This window comes from Dermacentor variabilis, chromosome 5 (assembly GCF_050947875.1).
Source record: "Dermacentor variabilis isolate Ectoservices chromosome 5, ASM5094787v1, whole genome shotgun sequence".
In the NCBI taxonomy this organism is placed as follows: domain Eukaryota; kingdom Metazoa; phylum Arthropoda; class Arachnida; order Ixodida; family Ixodidae; genus Dermacentor; species Dermacentor variabilis.
The window spans coordinates 46,416,288-46,440,671 of NC_134572.1; the positions used below are offsets into that span (position 1 = coordinate 46,416,288).

General features: G+C 46.4%; 1 protein-coding gene and 1 long non-coding RNA gene across 4 annotated transcripts; both read right to left on the bottom strand.

Moving 5' to 3' along the window:
• Positions 1-5,082: 5,082 nt before the first annotated feature.
• LOC142582522 (uncharacterized) lies at positions 5,083-11,428 on the bottom strand. 3 transcript variants are annotated; one of them, XM_075692346.1, is made up of 11 exons: positions 8,164-11,428; positions 7,888-8,086; positions 7,640-7,818; positions 7,362-7,541; positions 7,085-7,284; positions 6,837-7,015; positions 6,560-6,759; positions 6,283-6,482; positions 6,006-6,205; positions 5,733-5,928; positions 5,083-5,658 (listed from the first exon to the last, which is right to left on the bottom strand). In XM_075692346.1, exons 1-4 carry the CDS (start codon positions 8,340-8,342, stop codon positions 7,475-7,477), a joined length of 624 nt encoding a protein of 207 aa, XP_075548461.1. In that variant the 5' UTR covers positions 8,343-11,428; the 3' UTR covers positions 5,083-5,658; positions 5,733-5,928; positions 6,006-6,205; positions 6,283-6,482; positions 6,560-6,759; positions 6,837-7,015; positions 7,085-7,284; positions 7,362-7,474. The 3 variants fall into 3 exon arrangements, with proteins under 3 accessions (XP_075548461.1, XP_075548459.1, XP_075548460.1); XM_075692344.1 differs by having other exon boundaries at positions 7,362-7,562; positions 8,164-11,426; XM_075692345.1 differs by having other exon boundaries at positions 6,837-7,036; positions 7,362-7,562; positions 8,164-11,426.
• Positions 11,429-11,430: 2 nt separating this feature from the next.
• On the bottom strand, positions 11,431-13,628 carry LOC142582524 (uncharacterized). Its single transcript, XR_012828452.1, has 4 exons — positions 13,433-13,628; positions 13,292-13,348; positions 12,142-12,316; positions 11,431-11,553 (listed from the first exon to the last, which is right to left on the bottom strand). It is a non-coding gene; the product is annotated as an uncharacterized LOC142582524 (long non-coding RNA).
• Positions 13,629-24,384: the final 10,756 nt, after the last annotated feature.

A 24,384-nucleotide genomic window follows, 5' to 3' on the forward strand; every position in this document is an offset into this window, starting at 1 on the left:
TGGATACCCTAGCAGTTAGCCGCAACATATTCTACGTCTTGGCTGTAACGTGGGTAATTGTTCTGGCATTACAGCCCCTCGCGTCTATGAGCAGGCCTAGGATCTTAACCGAGTCGACTCTAGGAATTTTCTGCCCATTATTCGCGTATAATACCAAGGGTAGCTGGTTGAGGGTCTAAAGTAACAGCTCCTAATTACTCGTAAACAGCTTGAGACCCGTGTCCGCGAGGTAAACCTTCGTATCGTCCAAGGCCGCTTGTAGAGCTTGCTCCATTTCAGCTAGGGAGCCCCCTGGGCACGAGATGGTGATGTCATATGCGTAAAGTGCGTGACCTATATATGCCCTGGAGGCCGCCCAGCCTGTCTGATAGGCCCTTCATGACTATATTGAAGAGCAGTGGCGAGGGGTACCCCGAGCCCCCAATCTGTACACGCTCGACCGAATCTGCCCCATCTGAATAGTAGCAGTTCTATTCATGAGAAAAGACCTGACAAATGCCTGGAATTTGACTCCCAGGCCTAACCCGGCCGTGGCCTGCAGAATGTATCTGTGTAACACTGTGTCGAACGCCTTAGTGAGATCCAGGGCGAGAATCCCTCTCACGTCCCGGGTGTCGCTATCAAAGATTTGCTTCCTTAGCATTAGCATAACCTCCTGCGCCGATAGGCCGGGCCGGAAACCAACCATATTATGCGGGAAGAGGTCTTCGCGCTCCACGTACCCGGAAACCCTGTTCAAGATCGCGTGCTCCGCTACCTTGCCTATGCATAAGGTTAGCGATATTGGCCTCATGTTGTCCAAATGAAGGGGTTTTCCTGGTTGGGGGATGAGTGTAACCATAGACAACCTCCATCCGTCAGGCACCTGTCCTGTCTCCCATATCCTGTTGACCTCCTTATCGTCCAGGTTTCGTAATAGCCTGTTAGAAACTTTATCCGGACCCGGAGCCGATCTGCTGCTTAAATTGTAGAGCACCGATTCTGTGAACGGCGCGTCCAGTTCCTCTACCGTCGCGCACGCGATCTGCGGCATGCCGAATGAGGCGTGTCTCGCGCAACTGACGTGCCCAGCCTAGTGTTTCGTCGTTATACCCGAGAAACATACCGACCTTTCTAGTAGCACAGAAGTGTCGTTTACCGACGTATCCCAAATAATTACTCCTCTCTAAATTCCCCTGCAGACAACGAAGCGGCACTACGAACGGTGACGGGCATGTCACTCGAAAAGTTCGCCAGCCGCATTCTCTCCAAGTTGCACGGCTGGGAGTTGAGCTTCGTACATCTCCAACCTGTGCGGACTGCTGCGCTCGCAAAGTCCTTTGTCACAACAGCAATCGACTGGAAGCACTTACCCGCCGACGCCGCCGTGCGCCACTCCAGTCCCATCGACGAAATCATCCAGTTTCCAAAAGCCCACCCATCAAATAATACCCAAATACAGGGGCACTTGAGGTAGTGTTGAAGAAAGAAAGACACCAAGTGTTAGCTAGAGTAGCTCACCTTATTGTGTACGGCTACAGCAGTTTCCGAGGACTAGACTGATGCGAACAAATAATTTCAAAATTTCTTACTAGGGCGGCCTGAATATTAACTCCTTCGCGATTGTCTTAAGCTCGCCTACTCTATAGTGGCATCTCAATTTCCTTCACTGCAGCACGCGTGAACAAGCCCACGCGCCCAGTAGCTCGCGCTGTGGCTCACATTGATGAAGTTGACGTTTCGGCTCTCCTGCCATTGGCTCTCCTTCGCGGGTGTCGCGGGCAAGCGAATAAGAAGCGGTTAGGAGAGTGCGTTGCTGAAATATCCATCCCGGGTCACCTTGCGCGCATCGCCATCGTGATATGCTAAATAGTGGCATGACAGCCTGTGGGAAGACGCCTGACGGACAACGCTGTAACATAGCCTGCGTAGTCTGCGCATGCGGGGCGACGCGTTGGGAGAAGTTCAATCGCTTAGATGTATGATAGTGGGCGTCTCAAAAAGAGCTCGGCGCGTGTGCACTGCAGCATGAGTCTGATAAATGACGTCAGACGCACAAGACATGACTTCGCATGCGCAAAGCCATGGCCCGTTGAAAGAGAAAAATACTTCGGGGTAAATAGGCATGCTAGGAGACAGGCTAGGGCTCTCCAGGTTTGCAAGACGTTATACAGTTCTTGGTGTACTTAAAGACGTTCCTTGATGTTTAACAGCATGTGACGGATATTACCTGTGTAAGCTGCGTATTAGAGAGTCACAGTGGTAATATGAGAGAGGCTGTTATTAGAGTGGTGACATTACGTAGGCTGTTTTACGACACAGAATTAGTGCCATTTCCTCTGTACGATACGAGACGTAAGGCATCACAAAGGTCTTGAAGTGTCTCTTTCTACGTCTTCGTTCAGTCGCGCTTGTACACTCTACCATGGGTTAGTGTCCTGAAACGTCAGCATTCTGTCTTTGCAAGCAACGCAACGGAAAGGTGGAGAACAAAGAGTACATAGAAAGCCAGTTTTCCTATACTCTGAACAGCTTCCAGTGATGCTCCCATTCAGTCGGTGTCGCTTGACCAGTTGCAGACAGCGGATGTGCCATTACGGTTGGCTGGCACGGCACAGGGTTTTCACTACACAGAGTTAGTGAGACGGGCAACAAGAATAAGAGGTTTTATTTTGACAGATGATTTGGGCAAGGTGAAGTTTAATGCAATGCATACTCAGTACAACTAGAGCAAAACGCGATTGTTTATACGGAATTAAAAGAGATTCAATGCTACTTGACTGTACTTAATCCAAGGTGCTGCGAACACCAGCATATATACAGTGCAATAACATTTATGCATTTGTATAGGAATACATGTCAAATACACACCGAAATTTACATAGCACCGATAATTTCTCAGCTTCACGACACTTTCATGTTGAAAAAATGTAACTGACAACAGTTTTCTTAGATTAATAAGACCGAAAATAACAGCACAACTCAAGGCGCAGTAACAGACTTCTTCGCATAAAGTTTAAATGGCTTCAAGCTATAAAACTTGTTTGTAAGTACTGTAGAGCACCTTCGCTGGGAGATGGAAAAAACGATTCCGGCATGTTTTCAGTAAACGAGAAAGCGCGTAAGTATTCGAACTTTCCCAGTTCGATGCGAAACGCACGGAAGGGACTAAAACATTTTTAGAAGATCTATATGTACCACGTCACATCCTCCAATATCATGAACTCAATGTGAAGTTATTTCGTGCATCGCTGTCGTATTGCGAACTATTGGTATGTGGGTGTCTTGTTTCTCTGCGTCCACGTACCAGTTTCGTTTGACAAAAAAAAAAAGGCCTCCGGATGACACATACCAACAAAACTTGAAGTTTTACGTGCGAAAACCACGATCTGATGATGCACGCCGCTGTGGGAGACTCTGGTAATTTGGACCACCTGGGGAACGTGCACCTAATTTAAATAAACGGGTGTTTTCGCATTTCGCCCCGATAGAAATGCGACCGCCGTGGCCGGGATTCGATAGCGCAACCTCGTGCTTAGCAGCCTAACACCACAGCCAATGAGCAACCACAGCGGATGCATATCAAGAACTCCAAATGACCACACTGGCCGTATCATGAACTGATTGCGAGTATTGTGTGGCGCAATTGCAGGACTGTCGTGTAACTGAAGATGGAAAAGGACACTTTCTAGAGTAAGGCTCCATTGCGCTATGTGCATGTTAGAGGTTAAGAAAAATGCATTCGACTGAGCACAATCGCGCATCCACGGTTGCTCGACTTTCATCACCAGCGTATGAAAGCAGCTAAAAAAGGCAGAGTAATGCGGCATACGTAACCATTTACCAAGGACAGTGCTCATTTTTGATTTGGTTATCGAGCAACGCAGCCATAAGGTTGAGAACAATGGAAGTAATTAGTAATAAATCAAGTGTGCGTCCTTATGTCGAGATTAGGACAACAGCGGTAGTATGTGCAAATTCAATCAGTATTCAACGCAAACGCATTCAGATGCATGCGACGAGCAATAGAAAGAGCGTCGACCAAAATAAATAATGTATGGGGGGAAACACTGGTACACTTAATTCGCTTTAACACAAAAAAATACCAGTAAAGCGGACGTTTTCTAATCAAGATTTCTTTGAGCGTGCTCGTGCACGTCACTTCTCTAGACGTTTACACACGACTTGGCAGAAGGGGAGTACATGTAGCCCCTTCGAGGCAGCTGTTTGACAATGGCTCACGTGGTGCACTTTAATCACGAAATTACACAAGTGTGCGTAATCTGAACTACAGTCAACAGGCGTCACATCCGCATGAAGTGCGCCATGGCGCTTCAGTATTCTTACCTATGTTGCAGAGTACGCGATAGTTGTGGACACAAATATCAAACTACGGCGCGGTGTAAGCGGTGTACAAGCGACGACAACGTGTAGCACTGTCCGATAAACAAACGACAGGTAATACATAAGTTGGACCATGTAGATCCATAAAAGCATTTGATGAGTCAAGGACACCAAAAAACTAAACAGCGAGCCCGGTGACCTTTACCAGCAAACAGTCTTAAAGTTGGACGTCATTATTATCATGAGCAAATCAGGAAATCTGTTGGCGAGAATAATCACCCTCCCCTGTCCCATTCATTGACATTGTGTCCTTTTGTAGTGGCATGTTAACCTTTTGGAGTCAGTGATGAGCGACGTGGAATAACCGAGAATGTGTGAAGACCGTTTCTGGCACGAGGAAGGCGCCTGAACAAATGCGCTGAATGCTGAAACGAGCACAGAGATCAACCCGTGGACCAAAGCCAAAGAAACCAGCGATTCGAGCAATCCAAAAGCTCATGTCCATATACGATAGCAAACCATCAAACCAGGAACCTTTCACCAGGAATGAACCGGGAAAAGTGAAGCAACTGACGCTGGAAATGCTACCAACACAAAAAGTTCGAAGTGCGCCAGATAGCAGCGGAGCTCATGTCATACGTTCTCGATCGAAAAAAAAGGAGCCGAGAGTAGGCAACACACACACACACACACACACACACACACACACACACACACACACACACACACACACACACACACACACACACACACACACACACACACACACACACACACACACACACACACACACACACACACACACACACACACACACACACACACTACTACGAAAGAGCACAACGAATGAATGTCCATTACTCTCGCCACCAAAAATTTACAGATCGGCTCATGAAAACATCGACATTCCTTATTAAGTACCGAGTGGCGTCCACTTAACCAGACCTATACTGCTCTGGTTCGTATTAACCCGATTCCTAGAAGCGCTAACCATTCGCGGAGCAACGTGCCACTCTTGGAAAACAGAAAAGCTTGCTACAAAACTTAAATATGCCTGCGGAAAAAGGCAACAGCGATCTGTAGGAGCACATCCGATGGGCAGTCTCGGGACGGTGACCACACGCAGTCCTTCGGAGCATGAACACTCCGTCAACACAGTGCAGGACACCAAGACAGGCATGCGACGCGTTCACTAGTATGAGGTAGCTTGTATAGAGCAAGCGGCAGGGCGACCGGGCTGAAGATAGTTGCTCGTGGGACAAGGCCAGGAATGTTCTTGTAAAACAGTGCTGGAACTTTTCTCTTGCGCCGCAAGCGATAGCAAACACTGGGAACCTGAAATGACACAAGCCCTGTTGGTCATTCGAAAACACGCAAGCGCAGTACAGTCGTGTGTACGCGATATTTACCAGAATTAACTGCAAGGGCGCAAGGCTAAGTCCAGTGTGCCAGCAGGACGCCATCAGCGAGAGAAAGAAGCAATAGCAGTCGCTCATGGAACGGGTGATGCTGGTGCCCGAAGTAACCTTTTGGAGCGCAGAACGAAGAGTCGACGTGCAGGAGCGTGCTAAGCACCCACCACAGTCGAAAACAGGAGTGCAGAACCTGTAACCACACAGTGCTTTAACGTTAAGCAGTAGAGGACACAGTCGTACTACAAGTCCTGTGTAAAGGACATTTACCAGTAGTAGTGCAGGGCGAGGAGACAAGTCCAGTCTACCAGCAGGACGCCACTGGCAACGGAATGTAGAAGCATTAGCAGTCGCTCCTGGAACAGGTGATGCTCGTGCCCGAAGTGATCCTTTGGAGCGCAGACCGTAGAGTCGTGCAACAGTTCGTTGGGTACGCTTGTGGATCACAACTGAAAACAGGAGTGCAGAAGCTGTAACGACACAGAGCGATTTTGTTAAACACTGGAGGACACAGTCGTAATACGAGTCCTGTCTAAAGGACATTTACCAGTAGTATAGCGGGGCGAGGAGACAAGTCCAGTCTACCAGCAGGACGCCACTGGCAACGGAATGTAGAAGCATTAGCAGTCGCTCCTGGAACAGGTGATGCTAGTGCCCGAAGTGATCTTTTGGAGCGCAGACCGCAGAGTCGTGCAACAGGTCGTTGGGTACGCTTGTGGACCACAACTGAAAACAGGAGTGCAGAAGCTGTAACGACACAGAGCGATTTTGTTAAAAACTGGAAGACACAATCGTAATAAGAGTCCCGTGTAAAGGACATTTACCAGTAGTATAGACTGGACTTGTCTCCTCGCCCCGCTACCAGCAGGACGCCACTGGCAACGGAATGTGGAAGCATTAGCAGTCGCTCCTGGAACGGTTGATGCTCGTGCCCGAAGTAATCTTTTGGAGCGCAGACCGCAGAGTCGTGCAACATGTCGTTGAGTAAGCTTGTGGACCACAACTGAAAACAGGAGTGTAGAAGCTGTAACGACACAGTGCGATTTTGTTAAACACTGGAGGACACAGTCGTAATACGAGTCCTGTCTAAAGGACATTTACCAGTAGTATAGCGGGGCGAAGAGACAAGTCCAGTCTACCAGCAGGACGCCACTGGCAACGGAATGTAGAAGCATTAGCAGTCGCTCCTGGACCAGGTGATGCTCGTGCCCGAAGTAATCTTTTGGAGCGCAGACCGCAGAGTCGTGCAACAGCTCGTTGGGTACGCTTGTGGACCACAACTGAAAACAGGAGTGCAGAAGCTGTAACGACAGAGGTCGTAATACGAGTCCCGTGTAAAGGACATTTACCAGTAGTAGTGCAGGGCGAGGAGACAAGTCCAGTCTACCAGCAGGACGCCACTGGCAACGGAATGTAGAAGCATTAGCAGTCGCTCCTGGAACAGGTGATGCTCGTGCCCGAAGTAATCTTTTGGGGCGCAGACCGTAGAGTCGTGTAACAGTTCGTTGGGTACGCTTGTGGATCACAACTGAAAACAGGAGTGCAGAAGCTGTAACGACACAGAGCGATTTTGTTAAACACTGGAAGACACAGTCGTAATACGAGTCCCGTGTAAAGGACATTTACCAGTAGTATAGACTGGACTTGTCTCCTCGCCCCGCTACCAGCAGGACGCCACTGGCGAGGGAATGTAGAAGCAATAGCAGTCGCTCCTGGAACAGGTGATGCTCGTGCCCGAATTAATCTTTTTGGAGCGCAGACCGCAGAGTCGTGCAACAGCTCGTTGGGTACGCTTGTGGACCACAACTGAAAACAGGAGTGCAGAAGCTGTAACGACACAGAGCGATTTTGTTAAACACTGGAAGACACAGTCGTAATACGAGTCCCGTGTAAAGGACATTTACCAGTAGTATAGACTGGACTTGTCTCCTCGCCCCGCTACCAGCAGGACGCCACTGGCGAGGGAATGTAGAAGCAATAGCAGTCGCTCCTGGAACAGGTGATGCTCGTGCCCGAAGTAATCTTTTGGAGCGCAGACCGTAGAGTCGTGCAACAGCTCGTTGGGTACGCTTGTGGACCACAACTGAAAACAGGAGTGCAGAAGCTGTAACGACACAAGTCGTAATACGAGTCCCATGTAAAGGACATTTACCAGTAGTAGTGCAGGGTGAGGAGACAAGTCCAGTCTACCAGCAGGACGCCACTGGCAACGGAATGTAGAAGCATTAGCAGTCGCTCCTGGAACAGGTGATGCTCGTGCCCGAAGTAATCTTTTGGAGCGCAGACCGTAGAGTCGTGCAAGAGCGCCTGGGTACGCTTGTGGACCGCAATTGAAAACAGGATTGCAGAAGCTGTAACGGCACAGGTCGAATTTATTAAACACAGGAGGACACAGTCGTTATACGAGTCGCGTGTAAAGGACATTTACCAGTAGTAGTGCAGGCGAGGAGGGAAGCCCAGTGAAAAGATGAAACGAAGATACAATGGAAAATAGAGAATACCCGAGTGCATTGTGCCTGACCCATGTGGTGCAGAAGAGAACTGCGAAACGCGAAACTCGCCATGGTTCTTGACGCCGCAGGAACTGACGACTTCTATTTTGAACATTTTGAATGAGGAATAAACTGGCTTAGCTCCTCAGAAAGAAACGATGCATAATGTGGACTATGCAGTTAGAAGAACTGTTCAGAAGGATGGAGAGAGCAACTTAACGTGGAAATCAACAATGTAGTAATTGGAAGACTATCTCGAAGACACCAGACAAATACAGCAGTGAGATAAAAAATAGAACAGTTCAATGCGAGATGTTTCACACCTGGAAAGCAGAACGAGCGAGTTCGGAAGAATCTGAACAATAACAACTAATCGCGCCATCAAGCAATTCGAGAAGGCCGACTAGCAAGAAAATTGAGCGTGGTATTTGACGCCTCGTGGTTAAGATCGGGAATGTTCTGAATTATCTTCAGACAGCAGGAAGAAATTCTTGAAATGACAGCAAACGCAAATAAGTTTGCTTTGATCAAGTTATGCTTGGAACATCATAAGAAAACCAGGCAAAAGGCGTGTAAATAGAAGCAGAAAATTCTCCGAGCTGAAATGAATCTTAGGAAATGGACACCGAACAGTGAAGAAATTAGAATTTTTAATTCGCAACAAGGGGCCGTTCTTACGTGATCAAACCAGACCAGTATTACAGGAATGAACTGGGACACTGCCGACGGTATTCTGCTTTCCCATCGATATGAAGACGATGAGTGAAATGCTCACGAGGAGAGTATTTCAAGCCAGGGCAAAAATATTTGGTCGGCTGGAATTCCTAACGTCCTGCACTGCGACAGCTAATATTGGTATTCAATGACGGGAAAAAACAGGAATCTTGGGACAACTCTCTCCCAGACGAAGATAAATGATCTATGGAGAAATATACCGAGGAAGATAAAGGACTAAATGCCTCAAAGCGCATCGACAACAAGGGAACGTAAGCACCGACACTTTTCTCGGATGCAAGCCCGGCGGTGTAATCAAGTGCTGCATTCATGGTACTGTTATATCAGAGCGGAGACTGCTGATCCTGGCAAAGAACAGAGTAGCTCTAAGGAACACCGTCATCAGTCTCCAAAATTAGAACTTGCGAGCCACAGTGAAGTGTCGGACCACTCGTACAATCGTGCCGCATTGAAGGAAGAAAATGCATGAAGCAACCGTTGAACACAGACTACAAAAAAAGGATTACTCAGTAGGAGAACAATGGGGATATGTCAATATTACTGAAATATCGAGCAGATATAACCAGGAGTCACTGTAGAAAAGATGTCGTAGTGAACAATTTTGTGGAAGGGATCCCATGCAGTTGCTACAGACGAAATAGCCGTTACAAAATGCCGGTGAATAATGAAAGGAGATGATTCTCGTGTCAGATATACGTCGAAAAGGATTTTAAGACGAGGCATTGAAGTTGACAGTTTCGGTAGTTACTTGAATATTTGGAGAGCAACTGCGTGAATGTTTCCTTCCGTGAATATTAGAGGACAAGTTCAAAGATCCACTAGAAGCAGAAATAAATACCGTCGAAATCTACCTCATTTGGCTAGAACAAAGTGTATATTGTAAAATTGCAGAAATACAGCAAGCAAGCGAATCTGCAGACAATAGGCGAATACCAGATATTTTAAGATAAAAACCCAATAAGACTTGAAGGGCGCCTTCGGTGGGGCCCGTAACAACAGGAGCAGCACCATATCACATGTAAATAGAAGAAATCTAGACTATTGGTGCGATACCTACATGGACAAACTTCACGGTGGAGTACGCGGTACACTGGCGCGTATAATACCGAGATTTCGGGTAACTGGAGGACGAAAATAAGTGAAAGAAGTAATACGACAGTACGTTGTGTGGCGAAGATACAATTCGAGATCCTTATGAGAGGAAGTACTTCCTCTTGAGGATGGAGTAACGAAGACCACATTGTTTGAAATATCTGGTCTACGCTTCAACCGTGCGCTGGGGGCAACTACAAAAAAAAAAAAATAAAGGAGACATAGCCAAACTCCGTGTAGCAACTTTCACAAGTGCCGTGACAAGTGGTGTACACTGCAGCGAAACTGTTGGAGACGCTTCGCATCGGTTTTCTTCACTATTTTCGGTGTTTCTCAGGTCGAACATAAATGTGCTCAGCAACAACGCAAGACTTTCAGGAGAACTAATAAGGGATTGAATGTGGTCACAGCAACATTAAGTCGACAAGCTGAAGAATTGAGGACCTATCACCAAGTGGAAATGTCCTCCGCAAAACACCGTGCGGGGGCGGTTTCTATGAGAGGCTCATTCGTAGGTTCCAAGTCTACTGCGGAAAGCGATCGGTCAATGTGTACTGCACACTAAGTAGGTGGTATCATTAAGAAGCAATCGTTAACGCAAGTTCACGATGAAACTCGAGAACCCATTCCTCTAACTTCTGTGGACCCGACGGGCGGAACCACAAAACTGAGGAAACATTGAATAGGACGGCAACCATCGACAAAGGTGAGAACTACGTAGAGTTACAAAAGCATTGTGAAAAATGTGGCACTCCGAGTAGACGAAATAAATTGCGGCTGAGGAAATGAACTCTGCTAAGAAATATAACCAGGAACCGCAGAAATTCAACGTCGTCTTACTCGGAGAGCGACATACAAAAGCCTTTGGAAACTGTGGCGAAGGAAGTTTTCCGAAGCATGAAACTAACCTCGAAGGTCTGCATAGTAAATACATTCGACAGCAAATGCCATCGGAAGCCCACAAAGTATACTTGCGGAACCGGCAAGGTGTAGCAACAGGATTAAGGGAAGGAGCACCGAGAAAACACGAACCATAGCCGTCAGAAGAAAACACTGCTTCATTCAAAAGCAGACTTCGGAACCCTAAATGCCACAAGGCCTATACACCACACGAGAAAACCTCCGTAGTACCATTGGAGTGTATACATGGTACTTGTCAGAAGTAGCGCAGGGAGCTGAACGAATCTCCCTCTCCCAGCTGAAAGCCACCGGCGAGAAAAATGCAGACGTAACACGTCCGGAGACTAGATGTGCAGAAGCGGCCGCTGGATATGCTTGTGAATAGCCGCAATGGAAAGCAGACGGTAGGAACCTGAAATTAGGCAGGGCTTATTCAACACTTGACAACACAGCAATACTACTATTTTAGTGTTCATGATACTTGCCAGGAGTAGCGCCGGGTGACGAACAAAGTCCAGTTCACCAGCAACACTTCCCCGCCGAGGGAATGCGAAAGAGTTAAGACGGTCGGTGACTGCACGAGTGGTGACCAAGGTCATCTGTGACGCAAGGAGGAAAGTAAACAACCAGAAAAAAAACAGCTGGAACCGCAAATAAATGGACCACATGCCGTAGCTGCTGCACGGCCGAGCTGCGCTCCTGACCGTAGGCGACGTAAGGTAGCCGCAATAGCTAAAAGCTGGCGATGCAATTTCAGTATGGCGTTTACTTCCGTGATTCCACATTTCGCTCGATAGCACTGACGCGCCCGGGCTACCTTGCCACGAAATAGTGGGGTCGGGTGGCAAGGCCATTCGGATGGGTCCATGTCCCCGACGCAGTCGTAAGAGGACGGCTATGAGCTGTAGCCTGCGCAGTGTGAGCTAAGCCTGTGTGTCAGCTAAAACCTGAAGCTATACGTCGCCACCCCGCAACACGTGGCCCGTCCTCTTCGATTCCGGCACGGAGAAGACCCGTGTGGCCGCAAGCCATGCCCACGAGACCGCGGGCTTACAGCTAAGCAATTTTGTAATGTAGTTATACAATCCTAGTGAGCGCTAGCTAGTGCAACTGATGAAACAGTTAACTTCTAAGGCGTGCGCCACCCTCGCCAGCTTAACCATCTAGGCAAAATACACAGAGGGCACCTGATGAGCATTTAGGACGCTCGATGCGAAGCTCGCAGAGACGACTCTTGCCGTGACGAGGGGTTGCCGCGCAGGTCCTGGGCTTAGTGGCCACGCTCAGACTTGGATGTATAGTTGCGGGCCGATGTGCAAACGTGCACAGCCTTGGAAGGATTGTTGCTCAAAAGCATCTGATCTGGAACGTAGGCAAGAAAATACTTGGAATTTTGAGCAGAAACCAGTGCTGCCAAATTGTCACGTGTGCTTTTGCCACATATGTGGGCGAAAATTTTCCATACGCCTAGACCACATTTATTCAGAAAAGCATTTATACGCTGTGAGGAAGTCGCTCAGAGTCTGAGGCCAATTTCCCTGCAGGTGACTTAACTAAACCCCTTCGACAAGGAAACGCTAAACAAGCATGATGGAGTCTAAGATATGTGCGCCTAAGTGGCCGGCAGTTGAAAAATAAAGGAAGTTTCGAAACCAGGTACAGTACCTTGATTAAATGCCTTTCAAACCTCAGACATCAAGTGCTAGTATCAGTTATTCAGGCGTTCAAGCAATATAAAATAGGAATGAAGAAAGCTATCTGTAAATAAGCTACACTTCCGGCTCCTCATCGGCATGTTTCATGTGTCCCCCATACTTGGCTTAGAAAATAAAAAAAAGTACATGATGTTCAGTTTGTTATACATGGCCACGTTTTGTCTGAACACATGATGGCCCAAAACGTATGAAGCTGGGGGTCATCACCCCGTAGTGGAGCGATTCAGCGCTTTAACAAAAGATCTAACCTGCTTTGCTGAAACTGCTTTCAAAATTCAGTTTTACTCGCACTGGAGACGCCAAAAAAGTGGCCGAGGTCGCTGACGTGAGCCTTTTATAATGCCTGTCATTGCAACTTCAAGTCAGCTGCAGAAAGCGTAACCGAAGCTGGCCACACGTAAGATGACATTTAGAAATCTCGCAAAATAGCGTCCGTGTAATAAGTCAGGCATGTCGCATTGACTTCAGTTGTCTAATATAAACTACTATTGCCCATATATGCACACTGCAGCACATTGAATCGAAAAAGCACTTCTGACGTCAAAAAATTAACACGTTTTCATTGCCAGAATAACATTTCCCCCGAGATCTGACATTGTCCACAATATGTAAAATTGCCCACCTTTCGGCAAGACTGCCTCGGACGGCCTCCTCGCTCACCGCCATCGAAAACTGTTATCTGCAAAACGAGAACATCAGCGGGTTTATTGTTGACCACTCGAGGACAGAGCCGAAGTACGAGACGACAGTACGCGATACTCACCAGTAGTGGTGGGCGAGGAGCAAGGTTCCGACTGCCAGCAAGACGCCATGGGTGAAGGAATGCAATTAAAACACGGTCAGCCAGAGCACGAGTGGCACTCTAGGCCATCTACCGAGGGGGACGTTGGGAAAATGGCAAACGTGGAGCAGCACAGTGGATAACCTGACTCATGGGCCTCAATCGAACGCAGACGTTGGGATCCTGAAAAGACAGTATCCGTACTGAACATTTCCACTAGAACATAGCAAAGCGTGTTGCACACACACACAAAAAAGATTTCTCAGTTTCTTGAAAAAGCATGAAAGTGATTTCGTGACACCAGTGGAGTGTTGAACAGAACAAGTCAACTGAGCTACCGATGTTGCAATCAAATGAAGCAATAATATGGAACACTAGTTGAATGCAGTATGAATATTTCTGTACCTAAGATGGGCCTTTGATGAAGTCAAATACTAAGCACTCTTCAGGATGTTCAATTAAAATTAAACTATGGAGTTTTACGTGGCAAAACTACTTTCCGATTATGAGGCGCGCCGTAGTGGAGGACTTCGGAGATTTCGACCACCTGGGGTTCTTTAACGTGCACCTAAATCTAAGTACACGGGGGCTTTCGTATTTCGCCCCCATCGAAATGCGGCCGCCGTGGCTGGGATTCGATCCCGTGACCTCGTGCTCAGCAGTCCAAAACCATAGCCACTAAGCAACCATGTCGGGTACTGTTCAGGATGTTCTTGTAGTATTATGGGGTGGGGACTTTAAGTTAATTAGAATCTATCTCCAAAATTGTACCAATTTGTTTCACGAGTGCATCAATCTCCAAGCTAATGTCAATGACTAAAGGTGTAACATAAAGGTATTTTATGGCCGATTTTATTTTTGCTTTATAGGTAAATATCCCCACTATTCCACCAATAGAAAAAAAGGGTTTGTATGCGCATTACATGAATTGTTTCATGTAGTGCTGACTTAACAAATGCAATCAAACAGGTGGTTAAGGGAGTTGCCAAAGTTGGCAGATGTGAACGAGTTTCAATTGAAGCACATAAAGCAAAGCCAAGCGAGTTTTTTTTTTAAGGTTTCGAATCACGGGAGTAAACCCTTTAGGTCTCTATGGGAATTGATCATATAGAGTGGACAAACAGCATAATATTATTGGATGCTTTTCATGACTACCTTGGCATGACCGTGCTGGCAATTTTAGGAAGGGCGAGACCAAATGCCACTTAGACGCAGGTCAATCACAGATGCAGTATGTATTGTCATGTGGGGCGCAACTTCTAGTACTAAAATAAAAAGGCGAACGACGAAATAAAGCATTTTCTTTCGCTTCAATGTTGTCGAAGAACAGACTACCAAGGATTCCCGAGATTGTTAGAAATTTCTATTCGCAATCGAACCACACACGTGCATACCGGCGACATTAATACTGAGTTTAAGAGATCTAAAAAAAAAACTTGAAAAACCAGGACAAATTACGACAGACAACCTTGACCTCTTGAACCCCGCTGTCTTCAGTGGTTGCAATACTGAAACTTAAATTCAGCAAGCAAAGTCCTAGAGACATTTCAGCAAGCTACCAATCCATATTGTTTCTCCTAGGCTTAGGTAGTACAAAGTTTTATTTTTTTTTTTGCTTTTTAGATGCCAGGTTTTTTCCTGGGCTATCCAAGTTCACACAACAAACAGTTAGGAGGGTTTTCTTCACCCAAAAGAAGACGTTTGTTTTGTATTGCGTTAATATTGTTAGAGACTTGTTCTTTCATGTTTACTTGTACTCCTTTTTGCTAATTCCCTGTATCATCCCCTCACGCAATACTCCTTCGGGATCCTGTGAGGTAATTGAATAATTAAATAAGCAAGCAATTGCTGACGAAACGTTACGCTTTGTTTAGCCATTTGATACGCTGAATTATAGTTACCACATAGTAAATGCATTTAATGCTTGCTTATGAACTGGAAGTCCAGATAAGTGAATTTCGATAAAGTGCATGAAAATTTAGATTTCATTTTTTATTTTAGTGACAATGACAGGTTACCGCTGTTACTCGAGTGCAAAATATTGAGGACAGGGACCTAGTCAAGTACCGACAAGCACTTGTATTTCCTGGTTTTCCTCGTGTTCTATTTCCTTTGTCATATACTTGTCCAAGCGATGAAACGAATTTATGTAACGAAAGGGAAGGCGAAGCTAAAACGAACTGAAGCAATAAGGCTTATTTTTCGACCACTCGAGGCCACAGCCGTAGTACGAGTGGTCTGTACGTAGTACTTGCCCGTAGCAAAGAAGGGCGACGAGCCATCTCGTCTGCCAGCGAGACCGCACCGGCGAAGGGGAACGGTCGGTCACGGTACGAGCGGTGCTCTAGGCCATCTCCCGAGGGGGACGTTGGGAGGATGGCAAACGTGGAGCAGCACGCTGGATATCCACCTTACACGTGGGCTGCAATCGAAAGCAGAGGTCAAGATTCTGGAACACTAAGGCACGGATGCAGTAAGGCTAAGTGCTGGGGGAGTTGGTACATAACGAACGAGGAATTAAACCAGTTAACCAGGTGCATACACAGGAAAGAAGAGCATAGGGCGATGCTCGTTTTACTATCAAGCGGCTTCAACCAGCATCGTCCTGTACACTTATTTGCACTGTGTATGCATCTTGATCGCTGGTTTACTTGTTCAATAAGGCATGGGAATGGCAGTGCTACCAGCACTCACCTCGTAATTGACAAGTTTTACATTCTGCAGCTAATCTTCGCGCCGGATCTGCCGGCGCGCGTGGAACTAGCAGTGCTGTTCGATGAGACTGGCTGCGCAGGAGCACATCGCCACATGGCCTGCCATACCTTTGGTCGGATTAAGTGGTACGACTCTGAAGTGCTACACGCGTGGACCGTTCTGCACATATCGACACAGCGCAACCATACATCCGAACTTGAAAACTCCGCACCGTCAACGCCGTGGTGACCAGGCATGGCAGCGTTACCTGCACTCAGGTCTCAAATTAACCCCCTCACCTACATTGTGCAGGTGGGTAAACGTTATGGTACGTGTGTTAGCGCGAGCAGTACCTTTTTAGTAGCGCTGGTCTTCCCACGACCGCTCTCTGGGATGGACACGGTTGTGTACTTCAGCTTACTTATGCGAGGGTACGTTGAAACCAACCCAGGACTAGACCTTAAGCAGATCGCTAAGGAACTTGAAACTGCTGTCAATGTCAATGACATTAAGGAAAAGAGACTGGTCGAATAATAGAAACTCGTTAACGATGTTCCAAAAAAATTTAATGCTTGCGAAATCTGGGTTGTTAGCATGAATGAAATGATTGGAACAAAATAATAGACGATCTAGAAAATGTCGATAGGTTGTCAAATTGTATCATTTATGGCGTCTCTGGCAAACGAGTACACAAGTAAAAGATACCGTTGCTACGGTGTTTATTGATAGCGGGAAGCCACGTTACGTGGAATCGTGCGCAGAGCAGCCGAGCCATTCCCGACAGACGCAAGCGTGAGTTGTAGCGCCGAACCTTCTATAATCTCAGCAGCAAAAAGGCAGGAGTGACACGATCTCTCTCCAGCATTACGCAATCGGGACGTGCTCGGTCCGTAAGCGGTCACTATTGAACGCATTCATCGTAAATGCAAGGCAAGACGAAAGGCAAAGCAAGCCGTGTGAAATGTAAGCTTCCGAATTCGCGACGAAGGGTATACGGCAATGAGGTTGCAAATTGAAAAAATACGGATATGGTTTATCGAGGAATACGGCAGGAATAGCACGAAAACACAGAAGCTTGGGACGGGACTGAAGAATCCGTAAGACATGAGAAAATGTCGCTCGCGTTCGACAACCTATGCGACAGCAATCTGCCATACCTGTGTGATGCGACCGTAAAAACAGCGCCATTGCAGACAAATGCCGAGTTATCGAACATGTTCGAATTTCTGTGAAACGAAGCTTTCCTGTAGCTGTTCATACCGGTGTGTGACGGAAAGAAAACAGGCGAGTGCACATTCTCTCGCGTAATTAACCGCGCTACACAATGCGACATCTTAAGCAGGCTTGTATTTGTTCGTGTCTTATTTTAATTGTACCGACTGCTTCTTCGACAATGACCCGTGCTGTGCATGTGGAATTGCACCACTCACTTCTCACCACTCACCACAGTATGCAAATCTATTGTAAAATATCATCGAATCACTCTAACACCGAGCAAGAGAGCGGCTTCTTGTCGCGAGCACGTGCTACTTTAATAAACCGTTCATATTCGAAGCAGTCATCGGTCCATCGTTTTCAACAATGGTGCCTTGAACCAGCATACTATCTCCCCGCCCATAAGGAAGGTCAATCTGCAAAGAAGCAGAAAAGGAAGTGGTGGTGAAGCGGCGGACCGGGCAACGAGACCGAAGACCATACATGAGCATCGGAACTGCTCACTGACAAGCAAGACTCCATTGTTTCTCGACTAGAAATGAGCGAAGTATATAGTTACGTAGGAAAGCAAAGCGCTTCGCCCCCAAATCACGAAGCTTTTCAACGCAATTAACAGACAAAAGTTGCACACATCGCAAGGGAATAAGCTGAAGCCTCAACAGCGCCAACTAACAAATGGAGGAATTTGTAAAAGAAAATACTGCCGAAGCAGCATTTGAATGAGAGTACGACATTAAAGTAACGACGATCGTGCCTACAATAGAGTTCAGAATTCGAGAGGCCAAACAGTTGAATTTGAATAAACAACGCAGGTGGCATCATTAAGTTCAGAACAAGACGCAAGGGAAATGCAAAAGCTACCTAATCTGGAAATGACAAAGTTTGGTGGAAGAGCTTCCGGGCTCAATACGAGTGAGCAGTTCACCTCAGATTTAACATGAGCAAGGGACAAAAATTTATTTGCACCTTTAACCGGAAAGGCAGCGTATGCTATAGGAGGGCTTCATTGCTTTATCTGCATATGAAAGTTGTAGTGAAGCGATAAAAATACTACGAACGCTCGGAAATCGTAAACGATCAGTGGAGCTGTGCATGAGTGTGCTCTTGAGTCTAGAGAAAGTGAGGTCGGTGCAAGAAACTGATTAACCACGCAAGATAGTACACGGAGAGCAGCTGAACAGATTGTCGGTCTGCACGTTCAGTGGTTCGAGTGCTAGTTTCGCGTCCATGTTGACAGCGTTGAAGACAGACATTCCACCGGAGTTATCGGTGCAGTTCAAGTTAAAAGCAATGAAAACAGCTCAGCCATGAAAGCTAGCGCGCAAAGGAACAGGAAAACAATGCAAGGAAAAGCTGGACAGGCTTAAGTCATTCCAGCGATAGCAAATATCTCCCAGGAAGGCAGTGTTAACAGGAGAGGATAGTTGCAAAGCCAAGGAATAATAGCACACAGCTTCGGAATTACAGCTTTTATGGCTCAGAAACAAAAGCTGCCTGTTCTGCAAGCAGAACCACGTAACTGGGGGCTGCCGTCGGAACATGCCAATGACGAAAAAGAAAAAAAACATTCTCACTGAGAATAGAGTATGTTTCAGATGCAACCGGCCAGAATACTGCGCCTATTTGTAGAGAAAGAGGAAAATACAAGGAGTGCGAAAAACAACATTCTAGATCAGTAGGCATCACGGTATAGCAAGAAAAGGTAGAGCAGGTCAGAACACAGCAAGCGGAAGCAACGACGGCTACGCTACACGCAACTGAAAATGCAAAGCAATTCTACGCTTTTGGAGACGGCTGTAGCTAGGGATAGGGGGAGAATAAGGTGGCAGACAGTGCCGATTATTATTAGAGAGCGAAAGCCAGCGGACAGTTATTGCAGCTGGATTAGCAAAGAGGAGCGAAGATATTTGTAAAACACCTTACAAGGCCCCTACATGGGGATTGAGTAAGGGGGGCATACACTCAAGTACATACAATCTAGTAACAATAAAAGAAAACAGCAGCCAAGTGCACATTAGCTAAGAAACCAAGAAACATTAGCTACATGAAGCTGCATATGAGTACAATAAAAAAAGAACTATACAAGTTTGTAACAAACGTATAACAGTGCAAGAAAAAGGTGGAAAATATAACACAGGACAGTGAGTGATATTAATGGTCAACAAGGGTTAAGTGAGTTCAGTGAGTGCTTGACATTTTCACGGTCAGTTTCCGCAACTATGTTGTCGGGGAGGTTGTTCCAGAGCCGAATGGCATGTGGGATAGCAGACGAGTTAAATGCTTCTGTTTTACCATAGATGCGCGTGAAGCTATGATTGTATGATCTGTGCGACGTGTGCGATGACGTTTCTAGGTGTAGGGAACGTTTGTTAGTGTGGTAGGAGTATTTATGAAATAATGACGAAAGGGCTATGTCGCGACGATTACTTAGCAGCTGAAGTGAAAGGTGAAACTATTTGAGTTACGCTAGAACGGTAGTCAATTTTGGGAAATTTTGGATTGATTCCAGCATGGTAATTAAGTAATTTTGGTGGGGAGACCAGACTGGAGCGGCGAATTCAAGTCGAGGGCGAACAAATGTTTGAAATGCCAGTTTGCGGATAAGTGGAGGTGAATTCCGAAGGTTACGAAAGGTTCCGAAAGGCACGGGTAGTTCTTTCACAGGAAATATCACAGGAAATGCTGACTACTGGTTCATTCGGAGGAGACGAAAAATTCAAATGAACGTTGTCAAATTAACTGTAGCAATGCGAGGAATGAAATCAGCCGCAGTAATAGATCTACAAGCCGACGTCATGTCTTGTCTACCTGCTACATATCAGAATTTCAACGAGAAAAATGGGACTAAAGCTACAGATGGATGACAGAACGGAGACGACTTCAACAGAAGCCATAGGACTGCTGAAGGGCTCAATTACTGGGAGTTCTTTGCTGGTAGAACGTGAAATATCGAAAGCAGATTAATGGCAGTCGAGACAATAGAGGGTTGGGTACTGCAAGGTCCCCAAAAAGGGCCCCAAAACAATTGAATTAAGCATAAAATCAATCAGTCATGGTTCTGAAGGTTGAAGCTGCGGAAACAATTCAGCAAGAGCTACAAAGGTTTTGGAGCACTAAATCAAGGGGGTACCCAAACAAAGTGTCAACACTAAAGAAGTCGAAATTCAATCAGCAAAATACTAGAAGTAAACGGTCGCCATCAAGTCTACTTGCAGTGGAATTAAAGCTTTAACTTGTAAATCAACAAGGAAAATGCAAATGAGAAGACTACCCTACTGCCGAAGAGGTTAAAGAAAGAGGAAGATATTGTCCCGCGATAGTGATGGTCATGAGGTGGCATGACAGTCATGACGTGTCCTCAAGCTATCCGAATTGGAGTTCTGTCCCATGCGTTCTTCAACTTAGCGGCGGATAATGCTTCTTGCCATTTTATGGAAGTACTCAAATGACGTGCTACCCTTTCCTGTGGACAAGTATGCATCCTTACCAGCAACAACGTACTTAACCAAAAGGATAGTGCTGCACAAGCAGCAGGAAGTATGTTTGATGCGGTTGGCTTGCCGTCACCTTTTACGATACGCGCAGAGATAGGCTTTCAAAACTTGGAGAAGGGGCGATGCGCGAGATGAGCCACTCCTTAAAGGAGAAGGCGACAAGAGGAGGGACCCGATGTCTAAAACGAAGGAGCTGCTAGTCATACTTCTCCAATACTACGCAAGCAAGGATCAAATAGAACAATCATACAATCTATATGTCGACGGAAGTCAAACAGCATACGAAGCGGCACTATACCTGGCCGTCGTGTAAACCGATGGAACAAGGTCATGCCTACTGACAGCGAAAAGCGGCGCAGCTCCAATCAAAGAGCCAAGTTTAACAAGACTTGAGCTAATGGCAGCGGTAATGGCATCAAGGCTAGGCGCCTACATCAATTCTTGCGGTGAAATGACTTTTGAAGCAGCCTGCTTGACCGACCCAATGATTGTACTTCATTGTATCGGAGGGACAAGTAAAGGGGATACTTCTGCGACTATTAACAAATGTAAGAGAAAACACAAACGATCGAGTCGTGCATTCAAGGTGAAGACAATCTGGGGGATCTACACACATGCGTGGTATAAGCGCAAAGGCGTTGACGGACTCGAAAAATTGGGTGACATGGACCCAAATAAGTTACATCCGTGGAGCCGGAAAGAGCAAGCGTGATCCCCACGAATGTACAGATGGACGATTAACACGAAGCGCATTGTTCCAGTGCAGGTGTGACAAGAGAATCAACTAATCTTGTAAATCACATTCGTCATACGGGCGGCATCTAAGAGTAACACCATGGGTATTCAAGTTCATAGACAACGCAAGATCACAAAGGCCGTTTACAGAAAAAGAGAATTGCAGAGACATTGGATACCACAAAAGTACTACTCAGGCAGCCAAGTGGCAATGCCGATTCGAGCGCTAAGTAATTTAAAATAAATGGACAAGTACTGTCACAACAAAGGACTCGCCAGACAAAAGACTCACTACAGCTGAGAATCAAAGCCGGCACGTCATCGTATTTCCAAAGGATGGGTATTTCACTGAACCGCCAATACGTCACGTTTCAAATATTGCACGGCGGATTTCAAGCAAAGCTAGCGCAACTGCGGGTTATGTTGCGAATATTGCAGGGTCGTGAAGCTGTGAAATGTGTTTTAAATAAATGAATAGTCTGCAAGAGGCATAACACAAGACAGGCCAATTAAGTTCTGCCTCCACTCCCAGCGGACAGAGTCAACGAATCGGGGTAATTGCAAGTCACAGGAGCTGACCTCACCGGAACATTTTATACGAAAAAAAAAATACGACATTGTGGAACAACAAGTTTTCACCTGCGCGGCAACGAGAGGAGTACACTTTGAGATGACCAATGACATGTCGATATCCAGTTTTCTTTTTCAAGCTTTCCGGCAATTCACCGCACGACGGGGTATACCTGCCGTAATCTGTTCGTACAACGCCAGTACCCTTACGGAGGCCCAGAAGGAAATGCTTGAAGCAGTTGGGCACGAATGAGCGAATGATTACTACAGTACCCACCAATGGAAAACAATAGCTGAGTGCTCCCCGTGGCGGTGTGGGAGGATTTTTCGAGTGCCTCGCACTAAGCCGGAAGACAACAATGCGAAAAATAATCTCAAGAAGTACAACTACAGTGGCGCAGCCACGCACAATTGTAGCAGAAGTTGAAGGAGCGCTCAACAATTGACCGTTAACATACGTGCATGGCGAAACTAATGAGCCCATGCCACTGATACCTGCCAACATAGGCGGACGCCAACAGCTTCAAAGTGGACAAACAAGGCTATACAACGGAGACATTAAAGAAACACGGCGATGCTGATGCGAACTCGTAAAAGCTCGGTGGATGAGATGGCATCGCGAATATCTGAAGTAAATAGGTGCTACTGTTCTGGTGTTAAGACCGGGTCGAAGAACATATTGGAAAATGTGCCAAATTGAAAGAAGTTACCCTGGTTGCGACGAAATAACAAGGGCTTGTCTAATTCAGAAAGGCAACATATAATTTCTCGGAACACCTGCGAACATCTTTGAAGGATGCCTCAAACATCCCGCCAAAGCCTATCTCGTGCAAGTTGGAAGGCGGGAGCCTGTAAAATCATCAAAGTACTCGAAGACGAATACGATAAAGGCTCCTTGCCGCGAGCTACTTCAATAAACCATTATGTTCGAAGCAGTCACCGGTCTCGATCGTTCTAACATGCGTCATCAACACGCCGCGGTCATCTGAGAGCCAATTACAGTGTGCGCAGTGTGGAATCTGTCGCTTCTCGGCCCAATACTTTGCTCTGAGAAAGTGCCACACGTATTATTGGTTTGGCACGTAAAGCCCCATAATTTATTTAGAGTTTACCACTTCTACCACTCGCCGTGTGAGGCAATGATAGTGTCGACCGTTCTCCCCAGCTATGAACGGTGCACAAGCAAATCCCGCATCGCTGTATGTCCTGTGTACTACGTAGACAAACAAGTCGTGTACGCAAGGCAACATCACACTAACTCGGCGCTAGAGTGCATACGACGTGAAAAAAAAGATAATCGGACATTTACCAGCAGTAGTGCAGGGCGATGAGACAAGTCCAGTCTGCCAGCAGGACGCCACTGGCGAAAATGTAGAAGCCGTAGTAGTCGCTCTTGGAACAGGCGATGCTCGTGGCCGAAGTAATCCTTTGAAGCGCAGGCCGTTGAGTCGTGCAAGAGCACCCTGGGCACGCTTGTGGACAGCAGTTGAATACATGAGTGCAGAACCTGTAATGACGGTGCTTATTTGTTAAACACTGGAGGAGGTAGGGGACAGAATTGGCTGTCCCGTATCGCCTAGCAATCTGGACATTGTTCATCGCGTTCCCACCAGATCTAATGACAAGAATAAGAACATCGCTCGTTTCCATCCTAGAACGAAGAAATGCGACTTTGTTAGAAAGCGCGTAAAGCCAAACGTTGTCTTATGGACATTGGATTTTCCGGCTCTTCCAACGCTCCCGTTTTTGTGAATGAGCATCTGACCCCATCTAACAAGGCTCTCTTTTTTAAGGCTCTAACCTTGAATAAAGAAACTGGCTGTTCCTTTGGACGGGCAACTGCCAAATTAAGGCTAGGAAGACTACTAAAAGCAAAGTTCTGCGTATTCGTGACGAATACGACCTAACCAAATTAGACTAGGCATCATTGTTTAACCAACTGACACAACAAAAATGGCTTCTATACTGAAATGAAATCAATTCTTAAACGGACTTCATTCCATCATTCATTTTAATGCTAAGAGTCTCCATAAACACTTCGACGCCATCGATAATTTGCTGGCAACGCTAACTAGTCCGTTTTCAGTAATTGCCATTGCTGAACCTGGTTATTTAACGACTAATTTCTATTGCTTCCCTAACTATAAAGTGGAATGCTGCAACTGACTGGCGACTAATCACGGTGGTGCTACCATATATGTTTCTTCTAATATTGCTTATTGGAAA